The sequence below is a fragment of the Pelecanus crispus genome, chromosome 3 (assembly GCF_030463565.1).
Source record: "Pelecanus crispus isolate bPelCri1 chromosome 3, bPelCri1.pri, whole genome shotgun sequence".
NCBI classification, from domain to species: Eukaryota; Metazoa; Chordata; class Aves; order Pelecaniformes; family Pelecanidae; genus Pelecanus; species Pelecanus crispus.
In genome coordinates this window covers 26,438,782-26,462,520 of record NC_134645.1, presented here as the reverse complement: position 1 = coordinate 26,462,520, position 23,739 = coordinate 26,438,782, and the positions used below count along the sequence as shown (strand labels likewise).

At 46.9% G+C, this 23,739-nt stretch overlaps 1 protein-coding gene across 2 annotated transcripts in view; it reads right to left on the bottom strand.

Moving 5' to 3' along the window:
• Positions 1-21,304, bottom strand: part of DTD1 (D-aminoacyl-tRNA deacylase 1) — a 34,367-nt gene extending 13,063 nt beyond the window's left edge. For both annotated transcript variants that reach the window (XM_075707431.1, XM_075707432.1), the window contains exons 1-3: positions 21,226-21,304; positions 18,233-18,323; positions 15,051-15,286 (exon numbers count right to left, since the gene is read on the bottom strand). In XM_075707431.1, the coding sequence (XP_075563546.1) occupies positions 15,051-15,286; positions 18,233-18,323; positions 21,226-21,268 (370 nt within the window). In that variant the 5' untranslated portion in view covers positions 21,269-21,304. The remainder of the gene's footprint in view (positions 1-15,050; positions 15,287-18,232; positions 18,324-21,225) is intronic.
• Between the last annotated feature and the right edge of the window lie 2,435 nt (positions 21,305-23,739).

The following is a 23,739-nucleotide window of genomic DNA, read 5'->3' as shown; positions in this document are numbered from 1 at the left end:
AATACTCTAGAGCAGGGACCATTGGGTGTGCAACTCAGTCCCAATCTGCTACAGCAATTTCTACATTCCTGTTTGCAACTAGGCCGTTCTTTGACAGAGTTTGGCAAAAAGGGTGGAAAAAAAGACAGTGTCTGGTCCCTCAACCCTGCCTACTTCACAGGAATGCACTTCTGAAATCAGAAATGTCTATGTCATTTGTCATCAATGGCATTTATTAGCACACCAGCCGAGGCACAGACCATGTTTTTGGTAAGCATTTGAGAAGTTTCCATCACAATAGACCCATGACATTTTTATGCTGTATAGTCTACAAAAGCCATCCCTTTGTATGCTGTCTTCTCCTCACATCTCATTTTTCTTTGTGCAAATTTCCTTGCTCCATTTTTTTTCTAGTCCAGCTTTCTACTCCTCAAACTCACCCCACCCCTGCCTGAGCCTACTTGATTGCTCACTCCCACATATTCTCTTCTCCTGTCCTGCACACCTGAGTAGCCTTTCTAGACCTTCCTGTAGAGACAGCAACAAGAACAGACACTACCATATCAATACAAATGCACAGAAGAGAAAAAGGTGTACTGCAGCAAGCAGACAGCAGTTATCCAAAGACTGGAACAGTCTCAGTGGGAAGGCAGGCCTGGAGCCTGCTCAGCAACACAACCAAAACCGCTTCCAGTATCACCTCGGACAGTGAGCAAGAACATGCTGAAAGCCATAGGCTCAAACTTCAGTGGAGCAACCACCCACTTGGAATATTTACATGAGACTTTGTCTAGCTACACAGCAGCTTTCCATGGCAACATGCGATGCCCCTGACTGAACAGAGGTCTAACTAAACTGTCCTGATTCTTCATGAACATGTTACTGGGGATGAACAGCTCTGGAAGAGTTTTCAGTCTTTCCCTGTAACATCCTGTAAGTCAGATAGTATTTGCTTAGAAGAAAAACAAAAAAGAAAAGGGATGTTGAGGCCTCTCCAACACATATGGGCCATATCACAACAGATCTACTGCCCAACTGCTTTTCCAAAGGCTGTATGCCACAAGCCACCCCATGAGCTAGAGATACAAGCTCTGACGAAGCCAAAAACTATAGCAGTGCACAAGAGTCTGCTGGCAATGGTCCACCAGCCAAGGAAAAGGTTCCTGGACTGATCACTGAAGAGTCACAGCAACAGAAACGCCAATGGGAAGGGGGCAAGAGCATGATTCGAGGAAGTATTTCTATAAAAAGGAATGTGATTTACTGAACAAAATGCTGCACAATTTTACCAGCTGCACTCCTCAGACATTTTCTGCCCCACAGAGGAGGTGGCAAAAAAGAACACGTGCCCAGTGTCCCAGCTCACTGTCTCTACACGGGCTCCTTTGATCAAACTGACCTTCTTCAATGTTTCAGGTGGGCTGACAAACGTTATGGGTGTTGAATCTAGAAGCCTGACAAAGGCATGGCTGCCACAGCTGCACACCCCCAGGTCCAAAGAGTGGCAAGGCTGAGTGTGTATTCCCGGTAGGCACACACGCAGAAACACGTGTATGCTACACACACACACACACACAGAGCCAGCTGCACAGATACCAACACAGAGACACCCAACACTCACATGAACACAAACAGCACCTACAGCTTCACTCTGAACCCCTCACTGGCTGATCAGGATGAAGGTCCATTAGTGGGAAACACGTATATATATACAATGCGGATCCCTCCAGCTGGACTTAAGACACTCAGTCTGCCCAGTAGCTGCCCATGGATCTTGGCCTCCCCAGATGCTGGCACCTGGGGGTACAAATCCCTGAAGCCTGCAGCCCTGCTCCAGCTGCTGGTACAGACCCCCTTGCACACATGCACACACACACACATCTCCCCCCAGCTCTATGGCAGTTTGCTGGCTTCCCCCCCAGTCTTACCCTTAGAGACACACACACAGGTCTCATCTGTAGAAACCCCTGGTCTCTCCAGCAGCTGGCCAGGACTCCTCTAGTCCCTCCGGAAGCCAGTTCTTCGCGTGGTCTCACCCTCAGAGAGACACACACCCAGACTCAGCTTTGGCCACCGCAGCTCCTTGCCAGCTCATCCTGCTGTGTATTTGCTTGCTCACCCTCACTCGCAGACATGAGCCTCGGACCCATGGTCCCACTCAGGTGCTGCACTCAGACCCCCATTCACAGACATGCACACAAAACAGCAGGTCCTTCACCCAGGAAAATAGTCAGAAATGGACTTTAGTAAGAAGACAAGGCAGACAGTGCTGATTGGGTGCAGGGCATGGCCACAAGTGTACTGACCAGTCTTTGCTTACATGTGGCTGGCCCTTTTTTATACCCATATCCCTTTATTTTCCCATGCTTGTTCCTGCTGACATCACCTAGATCCACCCCTTTCCCTGCCTTTGCTTCCTTACCCATAATAAGTCTTGTGTGACCCTGAAATGCTCTCCTCCTGCATGTGTCCTGTATCTCTAGGCAGTGATCCCCCCTCAGTCCAAAAGGTGCTCTGGAGAGCCACTCCTGTTGACTCCCCAGGATGGGCATCATACCTACACCACGGGAATGAGGGTCCCCCAGGACAGCCCTGGGACGGGCCCAGACAGGGTTTGTGATGCTTTCAGAACCCAGAATTTGGGATCCCCTGCCTGCCTCTGTGCTCCTTTGTGTGTGTGCAGACCAGTTTTGTATCGCATAACCTAAGAAGAACTGCTACAGCAGGAGTGAAAACATCTTCCCATCTGATAACTCCACTGTAGGCTCAGTACCCTCTGAAGGGAGGGGACAACTGAGGCTGTGGTGGCATCAAAGAATGGCACATCAGAAGTTACTGGGACATCAACAGTTACTGCTTTAAAAAGGTGCCGCTGACTTGATTGGGTAAGTCAGGTAAATAGAGATACCATGAAGCTGTCAGTATTTCAGGAAAGGATCAGTGTGTTCTGAATGCTAGCTAATGGTGCAGAAGTAAAAAAGAAGAGCGTTACTAAATAATTACAGAAAATAACAGAAAATTTACAAGACAAAAGTATTACAAAGCAAGTGAAAAAAAATCAAAAAGATCTGTTCTCATTTTACAAATTTGCAGGAGCCTGGAACATGTAAAGGGTCCCACTGAGAAAAGATGTCACAGCAATCAAAAAAAGAGTGATTATAATTTTCCAGCACAGTTTTCAAACCCTTTGCCACCCATGATAGATAAAAACCTGCAGAGAAAACCCAGGCAGTTTTTCCATAAACCTGTAGCTTATAGTTTCACTGGTGAATCATGCAGACACACATTTTCAGAGATGCCTATAAATGACTCTCAGTTGAAAAATAAAAGCCTGAAGAATGATTGCTTTTGGTTAGCTTTATCTGCACACCTGAAGTCTAGCTACCATAATGCATAAGAGTCTCTTACAGAATAAATACCGACTACAGCGCAGGAATCTCACAGAACTGTTTCTTGCACAGAAACAGATAGCTTCTGCATCTGAAAAGCACAATAAAACAAGACTCTAGACCTTCATGCAGACAATGAGGGAAGGATCTACTGACATGATTATATTGCTTCTTTAGGAAGATCAAGCAGACACTACTTGAGCTGCTGCTCCTAGAAGGTTTTTTGTTATATTTACAGTGTATATGGAAAGAGATGTACCTATATGCTGATCACATAAACCAGTCAAAACTAATGCATCTTTCTTTAGCAAAATAATAAACAAAAAATACCATGTTAAACTTTATTAGTGGGAGCACAACTTTTCAAATAGCTCTCTACATATCGTATCATCCTTCTGCTGTACTTTACTCACAGAAAAGGACTGCCTTTTGCACTTCCCATACATGTATGGACCTAAAAAAAAAAGTAAACTTCACAGGCCCCTTTTTTCAAAGGCTGATAAAGTGGTCAAATAACCCCCTACCTTTACCAGAACACTCAGAGCACTCCCATGTCACAAGCACTTTCTGTCTTGTTTCGGCATCAGAACTACTGTCAAGGACATCTTTCTATAACAGCTCCCTCCCATTCTCCTCATGCTTAAACTTGCAGTCTTTTGACCCAAGGTCACCCCAGGTCAAGGTGAATGACAGCTCAGAAAGTTTAAGATTTACAGCTAATGGAAACAGTACTTAAAACAGAAATGTCTGTTAATGCTGCCCTCCTCTATAGCCTCTCTCTTCTAGACCTTCCTCTCAAAGACAAGAAGGGTCTCAGTGCCTTACAACCACCACGATATGAAAGGCAGCATGGGTTTCAGTCTCAGCAAACTCATTCTCTCAGAGGATTTAAAAAGCCAGCTGAGGGAGAATTTCTTCACACATTCCAAAATCCCTTTATTGGTCTTAATTCAAAATGTCTTGTGGACCACCGCACACCCTCATCTTCAAGCTTTCAAACATACTGCAAAGGTGATGCTCTCAGAAGCAGCTGCCACCCTCCCTTATGACAAATGGATGCGTCCTGTAGTTTCAGGGACCATGGTCCCTGATGGGATGCTTCCTCATGGGATGCTTCTGGATTTTTGGGCTGGCAGCTCCCTTATACAACAAAACCAAAGGGTTCTAGCAGTCCATTGGTCCTCATAGGTCTTTTCAAGAAGTACCCTCACTGTACCACAGCTTTTTTCTCTGCAGCTTCAGGGTCTGGTCTTGCCTGAAAGAACAAGGGAAAGCTAAAACCTAGTTTCACAATTTCTTCTTAAATCAATGCCTAATTCCTCCTTAGGAAGAGATGCTTCTTCAGCAGAATCTCCCTATGTCAGCTGCCTGCCTCAAAAACATGCTCCTGCCTTCCTTCCCTTGTCCCAGTGTCTACTGTAGTTTCAGTATACGGCAATTCATATAACCTCTCAGAGAAGGCATTTTTCATTTGTGTGTTATGGTTTCCTGAAGAGGTAAGTTGAGAGACAAGGCTGACCCCCCTAAAACAGACTGACATCTGTGGTACCACTGCATTTTGCATTCACCTAAGGGCACACCAGTGGAACACATCACCTCTGCGGCACTGGGGCAGGCAGGCTGCAAAGAAGTTGATTGTTCTGCCCTTGAATGCAACTTATGAAACTCTGATGCAGACAAATCCCTCTTCTGCACAGGACTGCAAGGAAATTCAAGGCATCATCTCTTCCATCTCTCTGTCCCAAGAGTCTGTCTGGATCGACTTTCATTTTTCAGTCAGAAGGAAAGGAGGAGAAAGAATCCACCCTCCTTGGATGTTGTTTGTTACCCCAGCAACTTCGGGTAAATTTATCACATGACCCTGTACTGTCCATGGGAGACACTAGCAACTTACCCTTAAATACTATTTCTTTTCCTGCTTTTTATACCACAATGCTCTTCAATATAGTGAGTACCCTCCCCCACTTTAAGACTTCTTGACTGATCAAGTCACCTCCTTACAATGTCCTCTGCAACATCCTCTGCAAGGATCCTACACGTATAATTAAGGTGACAAGTTTATTCTGCTGGACACCCATCTCCTCAAATTCCTTTTCCCTTAGAATCTGGCATGCATGCCTTTTTCAGAGGCAAATAAGATCTTTATCTGAGGTGAGACAGACAAGCCACATCTAAGATGTAAAGACTTGAAAATTACATATGATTTACTTCCAGAATATTTTTTGGACATATCTCAAGCCTTATGACCTAGAAACTTCACACTGGTTTAATTCAGAAGTTACTTCTAAGATTGTCTACTTGGAATGTTATTCCTAATTAACCCCATGCAGGTACTCCTGCTCCAGATAAGAGCACATATTCCAAAGTGACAACACTCACAAAAGGAATGAATCAGAGAGAATAATTCTGCCTTCAGCTTGCACCAAACCTTAATCTGAATTAAACTCCTATCTGTGGAACAGTCCTCTCATATTTACTCAGATATTGCTATTAAGAGAATGAGGTATTTCACACTCTTTGCCATGCTAATCCTTAGTGCCTCAGAAGTCTAAATCCACATACAAGACAAAGAGCGAAGGCCCTGACACAAGGAGAAGCCTTGGTAGGCCCAGTGGTTGGATATTACCTTGTGCAACAGAGTCCTCAGAGTGGAGTGAGGTGTTCAGGAATGAATTTCACAACAAGAAAGTACTGATGCGAGACAAGCAAGGATTTCTGATGCAGCCTTCTCTTTCCCAGACATGGGTATCCATCTGCAGTCTTAAGACATCTGTGTGAAAGTAGGAACCATGGCTCTGAGCCTTCTCCAAGATTTTGTTTGTCAAACATTCCCCTGTTCTGGGTGTGAGAGAATGATTTGCGCTTCTCTTTGGGGAACACTTACCACTCTGAGCTCCTAGCTGGCAAGCTCCAGATAGACCAGATGTCAGACAGAGGAGCTGCCTGCCCAGCACCTACAACAGTGGCACACCTAGTAGCTTAACTTCAAACAGCCAATGTAGTCTATTGAAAAAACACAGGCACTAGAAAACACAAGGCTCTTAAGCAATACTGCAGGACATTTATTGATCTGTCTTTGACTCAGGTACACAAATTCCACTTTAAATGATGAAATGATTCTTATAAAATGCATTAAGCAATTTGTAAGATCAAAGGGAAGGGCACCTACAGCAATCCAGAGAATCAAACTCTAATCTCCCAATAACTACAGCTCTCTCTGTGTGTGTATGTGTATATGTCAGGCAAATACATGAGTACAGATTTTGAAGACAGAAGGCAGAGCCTCATGCTGATATGCTAAGCCTATTTGAATAGCCCAGCAGCTCATTCATGCAGATTCAGGGCCCTTACATCACCTTTTATAACACAGTAGCACATAGGACAGGTTCTCGTTTCATTAGGACTTTTTCAGGGCAGAATTCAGTATGTTTGCACGCCACACTAAATCACAGCCCAGGTATCACAATTTCACAAAGTTATACTCACACTCAAGCAGTCCTGCTCACATACAGCCTGCCAGCGTGTAAAGGCTCTGTGTTCTAATCCACCCAGCTCAGGGAAATGTAAACTGTTGACTTAGCCTGCCATCCATGAAACCACCAGGCTTCAGAAACTTTGCATGCACAAAAATAAATGGATAAAACAAGCAAACAAAGAAAAACCACTGGCAAAACAATTGGCACAACAGAAACTTCAATCATAAGAGTCTAACAGACTTGGATGCAGCACAGTGCAAACTGGCACAGCGTAAAAAGAAAGCAAAATGATAAATTAACAGGTGGTTCCAGTGCTGCCAGCAGTTTCAAATGCATGCGTTATCTGACACAATAGCACAGGCACCCACTCTTGGGTTTCTAAATCTATGTTTTCAACATGAAAAAAAGAAAATGCGTAAATGAAAGTTCTTTTTACAAGAAGCATTGGCAAACAAATGCCAAAATATGGGCACCTAACAGCAGTGGCTATTCATTTCAGATGTATAACTGTTATCCACTGAAAAGAGAAGTTCAAAAAGCTGCTGTCAAAATATAAGCTGATTGAAAGTATTCCAGAAACGAAGCATTTTCCAAAGTCCAAGGACAAATATGTAGATATTCAGAGATACATAACTTATTCTGCACCTCATTTAAGTGAAAGAAGCAAGCCCATGCTTACTTTTCGTTTACCTAGACATAAGGGTCCAACTCAATCAAATCTTACTAGAGCAAATGTTATTCCCACTGGCTTCCCAGGAAGTTCTGTCATCAGTTTCAGAGGCACAGGAACAGGTTCTAACTTAGTCATAATTCAAGAAAGATAAAGATTCAAAAAGCACACATTCCAAATTCATTAGAACAGAAATCTTCTATGTTATGGACTAAAAGGGATGCATGGAAGGTGTATCAGAAGCGCCTTCCATATCATCAAAAAATGTTGATTGGAAGAATATTTCAAGCTACTGGAAAGTTGACACAAGACGGACATTTTATGTGTGTACTTCGCTGCGCCTCTTTGGAAAGCACTTCATGATATGGGTACCTGAGATAATTATCTTTCATCTACAGTCAATACAGAGATTAACCTCTAAACACTTCCCCAGCTACCAGTTTTCTGCCTTTTTTCCCTTTTTTCTTCCTCATAAGGAAAGTAAGGCTGACCATTATCATGACCTCCGTTTTTCCACTTCAGTCTATTAATAGCCCCCATTTAAAAAACCAGTCTTTTCTAGACACTTGTCTTCTGGGCAAGTGTACCAAAAATTCAAGTCTAAATACGAAAACAGCTGGAAAGTCAACAGAAAAGCAAACAGAAAAGATTAAGTGCAGATAGAGCACAAATGCAAAGGGAAGCCAGGCATTTTGTGGTAAAGAGAAAACCGTTGCATACATGGCACAGAGTTGAGAAAAGATAGTCTAAACCAAACGCTGTTCTCAAGTAGCACATTATACCTCCCACTGTCATCGTTACCATTTAACAGAATGTAAAACTAGAGTGACAGATGGAGCTACGCTGTCCATCACACACTGGCAATGCCTTCAAGCCTGACTAACTACATATGCCTCAGAAAAAAATGCTCCTCCTGGGTTAATCTAGCTACACAGCACAGAACATCCAGCCTCTGAGGGAGTGTCCTGGTTTCGGCTGGGATAGAGTTAATTTTCTTCCTAGCAGCAGGCATAGTGCTGTGTTTTGGATTTAGTAGGAGAAGAATGTTGATAACATGCTGATGTTTTTAGTTGTTGCTGAGAACTGCTTATGCTAGTCAAGGACTTTTTCAGCTTCCCATGCTCTGCCAGGCGCACAAGAAACTGGGAGGGGGCACAGCCAGAATAGTTGATCCAAACTGACCAAAGGGCTATTCCATACCATATGATGTCATGCTCAGTATATAAACTGGGGGGGTTGGCCGGGGAGCAGCGACCGCTGCTCGGGAACTGTCTGGGTATTGGTCGGCGGGTGGTGAGCAATTGCATTGTGCATCACTTGTTTTGTATATTATTATTACTATTATTATTATATTGTTATTATTATTATTTTACTTTATTTTATTTCAATTATTAAACTGTTCTTATCTCAGCCCAGGAGTGTTTCTCACTCTTACTCCTCCGATTCTCTCCCCCATCCCATCAGGGTAGGGGGAGTGAGCGAGCGGCTGCGTGGTGCTTGGTTGCTGGCTGGGACTAAACCACGACAGTCCTTTTTGGCGCCCAACGTGGGGCACGAAGGGTTTGAGATAAGAACAGATTAACTAGAGTGTATTAAGGAATCTGTTAACAGTTGCCGGTCATGATATTAGTTCATCTGATCTGTACCATGTTCTTTTCTTGGCTGTGCATGTTAAAGCTTGGTGTTGGTCTGTGCATGGCGCTATGCTCTGTAGTGATTAAGGATGTTTTGATTGGGAGGTTCCTTATCAAAATCCTGACCTTGAGCATGGTTTTGTATCTGGGTTTTATACACAAGTCATTACTGTACTTCGGGTACCACCTCATGGAGAGAGTTAGCAATTATACCTTTCCCTCGGAGACGTTTGTTGTGGAGGAAGTACAGAATGGCACCTTCATTACCTTATTCTATAATGCTTCCTCCCTCATTACAGAAAGTTTTCAGTATTTTGAACATCCCTGGGCAGTTAAGATACTTCTATTGATACTTCTTGGGAATATTGTTTTGGTTTTGACAAAGGTTAGTAAGCAATTTAAGAATATCATCCAGAGATCTGCCCCAAGGCTGGAGAGTTATGAGTGGCAGGGTGTGTGGGATCGTATGCGCAAGTACCTAGGGCAGTGGGGACCTCCAGTGTTTTGGAACTTCACCCCTGAACAAGTGCAGAATCCTGAAGAACTAGTAAAGTATTTGGAAGAAGTATGTTCTCACCCTGGCAACTCCAAAGAGACACAACTCATTGCAACATGCTGGGGACTGGCCCATGCTTATAGAGCCCTGTTCAACACTATTCAGTACCCTCAAGGGAAAGAGAGGGTCTCTGGATCTGATGACAAAACAACAGGCACTGTGGCTACTCCAACCACAGCCATGAGCACTGTGGCTACTCCAACCACAGCCACAAGCACTGCAGCTACTCCAACACCCACCACAGGTACTGCAGCCACTCCAACCCCAGTGGCAGGCACTGCGGCTAAACCAGAGAACCAACCTGCGCCGGTATCAGTTGCGCCTATACAGAAGAAAAAATACACGAGGAAATCAGTTCGTTTAGTAAGGGATGAAGATGAACCAGGGCCATCACGAGAACCAGAGGAGGAAGAACCCATAAATGAGATGGTGACCACCCGATCCCTATCCCTGAGTGAGCTGCGAGATATGCGAAAAGATTTTGGTCGTCATCCAGGCGAGTACATCATCACCTGGCTGCTCCGATGCTGGGATAACGGGGCCAGTAGCCTGGATTTAGAGGGTAGGGAAGCCAAGCAGCTGGGATCCCTTTCCAGGGAAGGGGGCATTGACAAAGCAATTGGAAAAGGGGCAAAACCGCTCAGCCTCTGGAGGCGACTTCTGTCAAGCGTGAAGGAAAGGTATCCCTTCAAGGAGGATGTTTTATACCACCCAAGCAAATGGACCACCGTAGAGAAAGGTATCCAGTACCTGAGGGAATTAGGCGTGCTGGAGGTGATTTACAGTGACCTGAATGATGAACAGTTAACCAAAGACCCAGATGAAGTCAGGTGCACACAATCCATGTGGCGGAAGGTGGTACGGAGCGCACCAGCATCGTATTCCAACTCGTTGGCAATACTAGCCTGGAAAGACGACGAGGCACCAACGGTGGATGAAGTGGCTAGACAACTCCGGGACTATGAAGAAAAGCTCTCTTCCTCCCTACGGGCCTGTGTCTCGGCTGTGGAAAAACTGTCTGAAAAAATGTGCCAAGAGTTCCAACAACTCAGAGAGGATCTGTCCTACTCCCCACCTGCACGGACCAGTGTCTCAGCCATTAGGAGTCAACGTCCCTATGCTCAAGAGAGAGGATATAGAGGATACACACCACGGGGCACCCTGTGGTTTTACCTGCGTGATTATGGAGAGGACATGAGAAAGTGGGATGGAAAACCCACCTCAACCTTAGAGGCACGGGTGCGTGAGTTGCAAGGAAAAACTATTAGAAAAGGCGGTTCTCCCAGGAAAATTGCAGCTCCAGTTTCCAGTGAGCATTTCCCGAGACAGAGTAAGAGGGCTAATTTTACTTCCGACCTTGATCAGGGGACTTTTGATTCACATTTACAGGAAGTGAACAGCGAATACTGTGACCAGTGTTACAGGGGCCCTCCCTCCAGCCAGGTGGAGGAAAGGGACAACCGGGTTTACTGGACTGTGTGGATTCGATGGCCTGGAACGTCAGACCCACAGGAGTATAAGGCTCTAGTGGACACTGGTGCACAGTGCACGCTAATGCCATCAAACTATAGAGGGGCAGAACCCATTTGTATTTCTGGAGTGACAGGGGGATCCCAACAGCTAACTGTACTGGAAGCTGAAGTGAGCCTAACTGGGAATGAGTGGCAAAAGCACCCCATTGTGACTGGCCCAGACGCTCCGTGCATCCTTGGCATAGACTACCTCAGGAGAGGGTATTTCAAGGACCCAAAAGGGTACCGGTGGGCTTTTGGTATAGCTGCTTTGGAGACAGAGGAAATTAAACAGTTGTCCACCTTGCCCGGTCTCTCAGAGGACCCTTCGATTGTAGGGTTGCTGAAGGTTGAGGAATGACAGGTGCCGATTGCTACCACAACTGTGCACAGGCGGCAGTATCGCACCACCCGAGACTCCCTGATTCCCATCCATAACCTGATTCGTCGACTGGAGAGCCAGGGAGTGATCAGCAAGACTCGCTCACCCTTTAACAGTCCCATATGGCCAGTGCGAAAGTCTAATGGGGAGTGGAGACTAACAGTGGACTATCGTGGCCTGAACGAAGTTACACCGCCGCTGAGTGCTGCCGTGCCAGACATGCTAGAACTTCAATATGAACTGGAGTCAAAGGCAGCTAAGTGGTATGCCACAATTGATATTGCTAATGCATTTTTCTCCATCCCTTTGGCAGCAGAGTGCAGACCCCAGTTTGCTTTTACCTGGAGGGGTGTTCAGTACACCTGGAACCGACTGCCCCAGGGGTGGAAGCACAGCCCCACCATTTGCCATGGACTGATCCAGACAGCACTGGAACAGGGTGAAGCTCCAGAACATCTGCAGTACATTGATGACATCATTGTGTGGGGCAACACAGCAGAAGACGTTTTTGAGAAGGGAAAGAAAATAGTCCAAATCCTTCTGAAGGCTGGTTTTGCCATAAAACAGAGTAAGGTCAAGGGGCCTGCACAGGAGATCCAGTTTTTAGGAATAAAATGGCAAGATGGACGTCGTCAGATCCCAATGGATGTGATCAACAAAATAACAGCTATGTCCCCACCAACTAGCAAAAAGGAAACACAAGCTTTCTTAGGCGTTGTGGGTTTTTGGAGAATGCATATTCCAAATTACAGCCAGATCGTAAGCCCTCTCTATCAAGTGACCCGGAAGAAGAACGAATTCAAATGGGGCCCTGAGCAACAACAAGCCTTTGAACAAATTAAACGTGAGATAGTTCATGCAGTAGCCCTTGGGCCAGTCCGGGCAGGGCAGGATATTAAAAATGTGCTCTACACTGCAGCCGGGGAGAATGGCCCTACCTGGAGCCTCTGGCAGAAAGCACCAGGGGAGACTTGAGGTCGACCCCTAGGGTTTTGGAGTCGGGGATACAGAGGATCCGAAGCCCGCTATACTCCAACTGAGAAGGAGATACTGGCAGCATATGAAGGGGTTCGAGCTGCTTCAGAAGTGGTTGGTACTGAAGCACAGCTCCTGCTGGCACCCCGACTGCCGGTGTTGGGCTGGATGTTCAAAGGGAGGGTCCCCTCTACACATCATGCAACTGATGCTACATGGAGTAAGTGGGTTGCATTGATCACACAACGGGCTCGAATAGGAAACCCCAGTCGCCCAGGAATCTTGGAAGTGATCATGGACTGGCCAGAAGGAAAAAACCTTAGAATATCACCAGAGGAGGAGGTGACACGTGCTGAAGAGGCCCCACTGTATAATAAATTGCCAGAAAATGAAAAGCAATATGCCCTGTTCACTGATGGGTCCTGTCGTCTTGTGGGAAAGCATCGGAGGTGGAAAGCTGCTGTATGGAGTCCTATACGACAAGTCGCAGAAACTGCTGAAGGAGAAGGGGAGTCGAGTCAGTTTGCAGAGGTGAAAGCCATTCAGCTGGCTTTAGATATTGCTGAAAGAGAAAAGTGGCCAGTCCTTTATCTCTATACTGACTCATGGATGGTGGCAAATGCCCTGTGGGGGTGGCTGCAGCAATGGAAGCAGAGCAACTGGCAGCGCAGAGGCAAACCAATCTGGGCTGCCGCATTGTGGCAAGATATTGCTGCCCGGGTAGAGAACCTGGTTGTAAAAGTTCGTCATGTAGATGCTCATGTACCTAAGAGTCGGGCCACTGAAGAACATCAAAACAACCAGCAAGTAGATCAGGCTGCTAAGATTGAAGTGGCTCAGGTGGATTTGGACTGGCAACATAAGGGTGAATTATTTATAGCTCGGTGGGCCCATGACGCCTCAGGCCATCAAGGAAGGGATGCAACGTATAAATGGGCTCGTGATCGAGGGGTGGACTTAACTATGGACAGTATTGCACAGGTTATTCATGAGTGTGAAACATGCGCTGCAATCAAGCAAGCCAAGCAGTTCAAGCCCCTTGGGTATAGTGAACGATGGCTGAAATATAAATATGGGGAGGCCTGGCAGATTGATTACATCACGCTCCCACAGACCCGCCAAGGCAAGCGCTATGTGCTCACCATGGTGGAAGCAACCACTGGATGGTTGGAAACATATCCCGTGCCCCATGCCACCGCCCGGAACACCATCCTGGGCCTTGAAAAGCAAGTCCTGTGGCGACATGGCACCCCAGAAAGAATTGAGTCAGACAACGGGACTCATTTCCGAAACAACCTCATAGACACCTGGGCCAAAGAGCACGGCATTGAGTGGGTGTATCACATCCCTTACCATGCACCAGCCTCTGGGAAAATTGAGCGATACAATGGATTGTTAAAGACTACCCTGAGAGCAATGGGTGGTGGGACGTTTAAACATTGGGATACGCATTTAGCAAAAGCCACCTGGTTAGTCAACACCAGGGGATCTGCCAATCGAGCTGGCCCTGCCCAATCAAAACTTCTACGTACTGTAGAAGGAGATAAAGTTCCTGTAGTGCACATGTGTCCTGGTTTCGGCTGGGATAGAGTTAATTTTCTTCCTAGCAGCAGGCATAGTGCTGTGTTTTGGATTTAGTAGGAGAAGAATGTTGATAACATGCTGATGTTTTTAGTTGTTGCTGAGTACTGCTTATGCTAGTCAAGGACTTTTTCAGCTTCCCATGCTCTGCCAGGGGCACAAGAAACTGGGAGGGGGCACAGCCAGAATAGTTGATCCAAACTGACCAAAGGGCTATTCCATACCATATGACGTCATGCTCAGTATATAAACTGGGGGGGGGTGGCCGGGGAGCAGCGATTGCTGCTCGGGAACTGTCTGGGTATCGGTAGGTGGGTGGTGAGCAATTGCATTGTGCATCACTTGCTTCATGTATCATTATTATTATTATCATTATTATACTGTTACTATTAGCATTACTATTTTACTTTATTTCAATTATTAAACTGTTCTTATCTCAACCCAGGAGTGTTTCTCACTCTTACTCCTCCGATTCTCTCCCCCATCCCATCGGGGTAGGGGGAGTGAGCGAGCAGCTGCGTGGTACTGAGTTGCTGGCTGGGACTAAACCACGACAGGGAGCCTGACCCCTAAGCTTGTTCTCATGGCTGCAGCCTCTCTGGGTTATGTTGTCAGGGTCATTGCTCACACTGTACAGCCAGTAACAATACATCTACATGTCAAACTATTCCAGAGGAATGCCAGGAAACGGCTTGGCTAGAGGAAGACTGGAGTGATCACCCTGCCTGGCTGCTAGTGAAAATACCATAACAACCCCTCATCTACTGCCATGGAAAGACAGCTCCTTTGCGACACAGACAGAAAATCACAGAATAAAGAAAGTAACGATCAGGACAGAGCACATACGAACCAGGTCCTTCAGTCACATCAAGGACCTTACCAACCTTTTGCTCTTACCTTTAATAAGCTCTGGTTTGTAGGCTTTTCTTAGCTGCTCTAGGAAGTTGTTATAAAAACACTCCGCCTGCTCTGTGGGCATTGCCATGTGGTAGTCGGGCTTGTTTCCTTTCAGGATGCACTGGAGAGTAAATTGGCTCACACACAAGACTTCATACTGTTTATCCATCACGCTTTTGGACCAGTGCTTCCCACTTTCATCTTCAAATACTCGCAAGTTCAAGATCTTTCGAACCCTAGGAGGAGAAAAAGGTAACTCCTAAATTGTCCCATGCAGGATCAACAGGTATAAGTTAATGCCTACCACACAGGATGAGATAAAAGGGAAGGCATATGCATATTCATTCTGCCTCCATATAACAAGATACCCCTTGGTCCCTTCCTTCCTAAACCATGGGAATCTCGTCACATTAGGCAGAGCCATAACCAAGAAATCCCTTACACATAACATTGTCAGACCATTAATTAACATCATCATTTTACAGAGCATGAGATCAGGACAGAATAACTGCAAGTTACAGGGTGACAGAAAGATGGCATAGGAAGTAAGAAAGCTTACTCTTTACTCTCTGATTTTACGTGTCACAACATTATTTAACATGTGAATAGCTTTGGGAATTTTAATCCTCCCACCACACTAGGAAATAACACTCAGTAAGGAATGAGATCATCCTAAACTGTGGTTGTTTCCAAACATGATTCACATATATTCCTCCAGCTTTGTCACCTCCAAGCACTCTTTCCAAACCAGGCCCCACAAGCCAGATGAGGACAGCACTTTTTCATCAGGATCATAGAATCATAGAACGGTTTGGTTGGGGAGGGACCTTTAAAGGTTGTCTACTCCAACCCCCTGCAATGAGCAGGGGCATCTTCAACTAGACCAGGTTGCTCAGAGCCCTGTCCAGCATGACCTCGAGTGTTTCCACGGATAGAGCATCTGTCACCTCTCTGGGCAACCCGTTCCAGTGTTTCACCACCCTCATTGTAAAAAATGTCTTCCTTATATCTAGCCTAAATCTACCCTCTTTTAGTTTAAAACCATTATACCTTGTCCTATCGCAACAGGCCCTACTAAAAAGTCTGTTCCCATCTTTCTTATAAGCCCCCTTTAAGTACTGAAAGGCTGCATAAGGTCTCCCCAGAGCCTTCTCTTCTCCAGGCTGAACAACCCCAAATCTCTCAGCCTGTCCTCATAGGGGAGGTGCTCCAGCCCTCGGATCATTTTTGTGGCCCTCCTCTGGACTCACTCAACAGGTCCATGTCCTTCTTGTGCTGAGGGCTCCAGAGCTGGACACAGTACTCCAGGTGGGGTCTCACCAGAGCAGCGTAGAGGGGCAGAATCACCTCCCTCGACCTGCTGGCCACAGATGACAGGAGGAAGGCAGGGAACAGCGCAGAACTGCAGCTGGCAGCAAAGCAGTGACTGGGACTTGTTTGTATTTGTATTAGGGCTGTTTTCTGGATCTGGAGGTCAGAACTGACTGGTTTGAATACTCAGAGAAGACAAGGAGACTTTCACAAATGGATCCTGAAAAGCAGCAGGCAGACTTGCAACCCAGTCTACAGCTGGACTTTGACTAATAACAAGGCTGCAGACATGCCACTCACCTGCCTTTGTTTTCTTCTTTTCGCTTCTACAAATCTGCAGCCTCTATAAACAAGGGAGCATATCAAGTGCAAAGCATTTCAATTGCAGCCATCAGCCAGACACTTTACACTGCACCAGAGGTGAGGCAGTTAGTATGAAATAAAGCTGAGGCTTTGATATAGTCATAGAACAGAATCATAGAATCATAGAATCATAGAATCATAGAATCATAGAATCATAGAATCATAGAATCATAGAATCATAGAATCATAGAATCATAGAATAGTTTGGGTTGGAACGGACCTTTAAAGGTCATCTAGGCCAAGCCCCCTGAGGCACAGTCACAAAAACCATCCCTGCCAATTTGTGCATGTCATAGACAAACGGAATTGTCTCCTGAATGAAGTGGATGGTTAAAAGCTTTGGAAGGCCCCAGCAGGTAGGCTTAAACCATTGTCATTGCTGTGTTTTAATGATAAAGATGTTTGTTGTTTCATTTACAGGATTACTAAAGTTTCCTTTAATAGGACTTGAAGAGCCTGGTTAAGTTGATTTCTTTCATTCCTTTTTTTCAGATGGTGGCTTCCTGCCTTTCCTGTGTGAGTCATCCAACCAACCTGGTGTAGAGCACAGTCGCGAGGGATCACCAGCTTGCAATATTCAGAAGCATCTTTCACATTCACCAAGGTAGGAACGAGAAACAACAATAGAGTAAATGTTACACACTGAGGAGGCAAACAGTAAGGCAAAGCCAATGGAGCATGTCATAATAAAAACACCTTCAGCTTTGCTGCAATTCACTACAAGTTTCACATGTTTATGTGAGATCTTTGGTGAACTTTAGTTCACATCCCCACTCTCTACTTTCTCTTCTGCATCTGCTAAGGGTTGTTTTCACCTTCGCTTACATTCTTCTCTCTCCACTGCTTGAGCCTTTCCTCTTCTTGACATCAGTTAGCTCTTTTACCTGTTTCTTCTTTGCCTTCATAAGAACTGAGGTGAGATCTAAAACAATGAGCAGTCCGAAGGAGACAGAAGCAGCTCCTGAAGAACTCTCTCTTCCATGTGTTTGCTGGCCAAATCACAATATTTTGTGGCCTTGGAACAGCTGGCCAGAGCCAGCCCTCCGGGCTACCAAAATTGATTCACTTTTACAGAAAAGTAACTGACACGACTATCCAGCCTTTTCAAAGAACAAAACTTCTCATGTGCAAGCTAAAATGAGAGTTTGAGGTTTCTGGTACATCCCGTCCTTGAAGAATGGAGTCCTTTGGGGTAAATTCATACAGTAAAAAGGACAGACATTTAAAAAAGGCAGATCAGAAAAAATCAACAAGTTGATTCTTCCTTTTTCAGTCTGTTCTTGATAAAAAACAGGGAATGGAAACAGATTTTTCTTATTGGAACATAAAAAGAAAACTCTAACTAAGAAACCTGTATTTAAGGTAAAACCTGAAGAGGAACTAACAGGCAAACCTGAGTTTCCCAACAGGAGCACCCCATTTGTTTGGCTACTGCACAGGTTATCACTGACTCAGTATCAGAAACGCACAAATAAAAGAGTACAAGCAAAAGGAAATACGTGACTTACATGTGCTCCAGCTCTCTTTGCGTATCTTCCAAAGAAATGCCCAGCAGCACACAGAGGCCTCGTCCTATTGAACTGATTTGTTCACCACCCACTGGGGAAGGGGGGAAAAAGAAAAGTAAGGCTAAATGCACTGTCTTGTTTTATGACACAGGTAACTACTGATTTCAACTGGCAACTGTGCAACCACCAAAAAATACATCATTCTAAACCCTTCTTCTCCCTCTTAAGTTTGTTAGAGAGTAAAGATCACGTAGAAGCCCTCTTTCAAAAGCCTTCCCAATGCCATCACTTATTTGTGAGGGACTAGCTCGAGATGCTTACTCCAGCGTTTAAAAACACTGTATAAAGATCTTTTACTACAATTGGATCAGCAGTGCTAACCAGCGAGGTGGCCGAACTCTCTCCAATCCTTGTAAAAATTATCCACCTGGTTCATATCAATAAGTGTACTCAATTTCTCTACTCCACCACTCCTTACATACTTTGCATCAGTTGTGAAAAGGTGATTTCTACTTGACATAGTCCTCATGGATTTTTTGAAACAAGACTTTTAACAAACTGCAAATTCTACCCTCCTAGTTGGGAACACCACCTCTTTAATGACATTTACAATAAAACACAAACCATTGCAGATCCATTGTGTTTTCCTAAGAAATGTTTTAAATTATCTTAATTAAATTATCTTAATTTAAATTATCTTAACATGGTTGAGCCTGAGACGACTGTAGTAAGATTTAAATGAGGTCTTAAAACTGAGATAAGCACCAGCTACCCAGCTGTTAAAACCGCACCCAGGCTCGTGCAACTGGGAAAAAAAGCCCCAAACATCCTGTAAAACGAAAGGAGAGCAGGCCCCCAGAGAAAGCTGAAAGCTTGTGTCTGTGCCCCAGTGGCCAGATCTGGACTATTCCCAATGGGCAGAAGCAAACCAGGGGGGAAAAATCCTCCCCAAAACTCTTCCTTTCCATCTGAAGTGGGTACAAGCCCTCCAGCTCAGAAATCTATTGTCCTGCTAAGCACAGCACTATCTCCCTCACAGAGGGACATCTCAAGATCTTTAACAGCCAGAAACAACAGTTTAAATTCTACCCAGAAATGTGGCAATAAATCAGCCACAATCCCAGTGTTGATGGGGTCTGACCACTATTGTACCCACAGCACCAGCTGTGCACAAAAGCTGTGCTCCTTACTTATTCACAGGCATGCTCTTCCAGTGCTTACTGACCAGCCACACACAAGCAGAAGCTATTTATTTAACGTGCGGGCTATCCTGCCACACACCACCTTGCCCCTGGGCCCCACAGCAGGCACACCCACTGCCTCACATACAGACTTCTGCGGGATTTTAAGTATCTTGAAGACAGAAGGTCCAACCGGTGCAATAGCAGGGCCATACCGTCAGGACACACCATTCCTACAGGCAGCTAAGCAAGGACCAGGGCTACCACTGGCTTCCTTGACCCACACAAGCACTGCATGGTGGCGACCAGGACAGCATTGCTGACACACGCAAGCAACGCGAAAAGGTGAGTCAGGCTGCACTCCCAACGCACTTGCAATGCAAGGAGGCGACTGCAGTTGCAGTGCCAACGCATGCAAACCATAGGAGAAGGCAACTGGGATGGCACTGCCACCACACACAAGCAATGCAAGGCGATGACTGCGACTGTAGTGGCAGCACATGCAAGCCACGCAGGGAGGCAATGGCAACTGCAGCACCAATGCACGCAAGCAATGCATGGAGGCAGCTCCGATCATAGTGCCAACGCATTCAAGCCATAGCAGAAGGTGATCGAACTGCACCGCTGACACACACAAGCAATGCAAAGAGGCAACTGTGACCATAGTGCCAGCACATGCGAGCCATGCGAGGAGGCAACTGGGATGGCTCCATTGCCACACACAAGCAATGTGCAACAGTAATCGGGACAACGCAAGCAAGCCATGCAAGGAGATTACTGCAGTTATAGTGCCAATGCACGCAAGCCATGCAAGAAGGCAACTCTCATTATAGAGAGAACACATGCAAACCATAGGCAAAGGCAACTGGGATGGCACTGCCAACACACACGAGCCGTACAAGGAGATGACCATGACTGTAGTGCCTACACATGCAAGCAATGCAAGGAGGCGACTGTAACTGCACTGCCAACACACGACAGCAATGCAAGGAAGCAACTCTGCTTATAGTGCCAACACATGCAAACCACGTCCCTGGCAACTGGGATGGCAGCGCTGACACACAGAAGCAATGCAAGGAGGCAACTCTTAGTATAGCACCTGACAGAAGCAAGCTGTAAGAGAAGGTGATCGCAACTGCACTGCCGACACATGCAAGCAATGCAAGATGACTGCAGTTGTAGTGGCAGCACATGCAAGCCACGGGAGAAGGCAACTGGGATGGCACCGCCAAGACACGCAAAACAATGCACGGCAGTCATGGGGACAGCCCTGCCACGCAAGTGAGCAATGCAAGATGCCTGCGACTGTAGTGCCGATGCATGCAAGCCACTCAAGGAGGCGATTACAACCGGACTGCCAGCCCATGCAAGCAATGCAAGGAGACAACTCTCAGCACACAGACGACGCATGCAAAAACCACGCGAGAAGGCGACTGGCGCACGCCAAGAGGTGGCTGGGCCAGCGCTGCCAGCGCAGGCCGGCAACACAAGCAAAGCAAAGCCGACCCACGGCAAACCCACGCAAGGGGACGGGGGGGGGGGGCGACCGCCCACGCACGTCAGCCGTGGGAGAAAGCGAGGGGGATGGCGTGTGTGCCATACACACACACACACAGAGGCAACGCGAGGAGGGGACGGCGCTGAGGGGAAGGCGCTGAAGGGCCGCTGGAGGCCGCGGCGGGGCAGCGCGGCGGGGAAGGCCCGGCCGGGGGAAGGGGGAGGCGGGGGCGGGCGGAGCGTTACCACGCTCCGCCCGCCCCCGCCTCCCCCTTCCCCCGGCCCCGGTAACCCTCCCGGTGGCGGCACACTGACCTGTGACACTGGCCTGGGCCACCCGCTGGACGATGGCCTTCATGGTGGCGCGGCCGCGCAGCGCAGGCCCGGGCGCCGGGGTGTGCGTGTGTGGCGGGGCGGGGGGGGGGGGGGGGGGGCCCAAGGCGGCGGCGCTGGGCAACGGCGGCCGCTCCCCCGCCCGCCTCACAGCTCCCCCTGGCGGCTGGGAGGTGTTGCCGCAGCCGCCCCCGCCACAGGCCCTATAGGGGTCTGTACGGTATAGCCTAATGCACAAAGGGGTGCCTGTTAGGGGCTTGCCCGGTAGGAAGCCTCTATAGAAAAGGGAGATACGCGTAGAGGCGGGCGAGGTGTTTACCGATGGTTTGCGTGCGGACGGTCTCCCTTCCTCTGAAGGGAGTCGGTGCCTATAGGATCTTTCACGGGGGGGTGCCTACAGAAAGGCGCAAATACAGGACTGCCTATAGGGACGCGGCAGGGCTGGGGGTGCCCACAGAAACTAATGGCTGGGAGGAGCCTTCTGGAAAAGGAAGTGGTGGCTGTAGGGACTGCAGAGCCCGTAAAGGTGGGCCTATAGTTGCATGGGTCAGGACTCATATGGTATAACAGCCCCTATAGAAGCTGGGGGGTGTGGGCGGAGGGGCTGGAGACAGCTTTCTATGCAGGAAGGTGGTGTCTGCAGGGACTGTGGGGAGACCTTACAGACACCAGTTGCGGGGCGGTGGGGGTGTCCTAGAAAAGGCTATAGGAACACGGGGCAGCCCCTATAGAAACGGGGAGGTATCTGCAGGGGCAGAGGGAAGCCCCCATAGAAAGGAAGGTCTGCTTGTGCAGGGTCTGGGGTCAGCTTCCTCTGAAGGGAGGCAGTGTCTATAGGGACTGGGGAAAGCCCCTGTAGAAAGTAGGGGCTGGGGGCAGCCTTCTAGAAGTGGAAGTGGCGGCTCCAGGAAGCCCCTATAGCAATGAGGGTCAGCAGCGAGAGAAGCTGGGGGAAACACCTATAGAAAACAGTGGCCAGGAGCAGCTTCCTGTGAAAGGAGGCGATGCCCATAAGGACTAGGGAAAACCCTATAGAATGAAAGTTAGTTGCAGCCACAGCAGCTGGCAGGCAGTACCCTACAAGGGGAGATAGCATGTATAAGGATCAGGGAAACCCCTATATAAACAAGGGCCTGGTGGAGGGCCTGGAGCAGAAAACTTAGGAAGTTTTCAGCTTACAGTAGTATTTCAGCACTTGTAGTTCATCCTCTGTAAGCTTTTATTTGGAGGACAATTAACAACTCTTGTACCCAAAAGATTAAACTTCTTTCTTCCCATTTAGTAATCGTTCTTTAAGTATCCGTTAAGAGCTGATCAGTTGAGGAGGGGATCTCAGATCACCCAGGTACATCCTGCACACCAGCTGGGAAAGCAACTTCACAAAAAAGCTGCCACGGCCACCTGGTCAGACTGTCAGATACAGGACACCAGGCAGCACACAGCACACAGCACACATTAACGTCTCACAACCCAGTTCGCATTTAGTAATTTGAGTACATGTGCAAAGAACAGCCGCGATCCCAGCAGACGAGAAGGTTTGTGAGTTCTGCAGTTGTGCCAGAGATGGAGCTGTCATTTCAGCAATGCAAGAGAAAGTTTTCCACCGACGGTCTGGTGCCAGGCGTCAGGATGACATTCTCAGACAAGCCAGCTCCAGCACAAAGTTCTGAGCTTCTGGACCACTCAATTTTCGGAAGGAGGGCTGTCATTAGAATCAAAGAATGATTTCACACGCCTGAGCAGTCGAGTAACAGGAGGTTGAACGTCCTTGTACGTTACTACTGTTGTCACTCGGAATCCTAAAGCTGTTTCTCTAGTGAATACTTCCTTGTGGGTTCCTTGGTTTGCCTGAGGATCACTTTCATTCTCTAAGGAATAAGGGAGGTAAGGGGGGAGAAAAAAAGAACATAGCAATAAAAAGGTTTTATCCCCTTGTCATAGCAAAACAGCATCCACATAGGCATTCAGTCGTCTTTTTGCTTTTTCTCAAATTCTGAGAAATAGATAGCAAAGATCTGGTGACTGAGTAGACAGAAAAAGTGATTTACTAGGGTAAGTTAGGTTGCTGCACTGGTACTGGACTAGTATCAGTACTACAACAGCAGCAGTAACAACTGGCTTCTAAGCTACCCACAGTACAGCTAGCTCCACGTTACTACACCTTAGTAAGCAGCAGGCTGCTGAGGAAGAGCAAGAGGAACAGAGAACGAATGGAATGGAATGGAATGGAATGGAATGGAATAGAATAGAATAGAATAGAATAGAATAGAATAGAATAGAATAGAATAGAATAGAATAGAATAGAATAGAATATTTCAGTTGGAAGGGACCTACAATGATCATCTAGTCCAACTGCTTGACCAATTCAGGGCTGACCAGAAGTTAAAGCATGTTGTTAAGGACATTGTCCAAATGCTTCTTAAATACTGACAGGCCTGGGGCATCGACCACCTCTCTAAGAAGCCTGTTTCAATGTTTGACCACCCCCTCGATAAA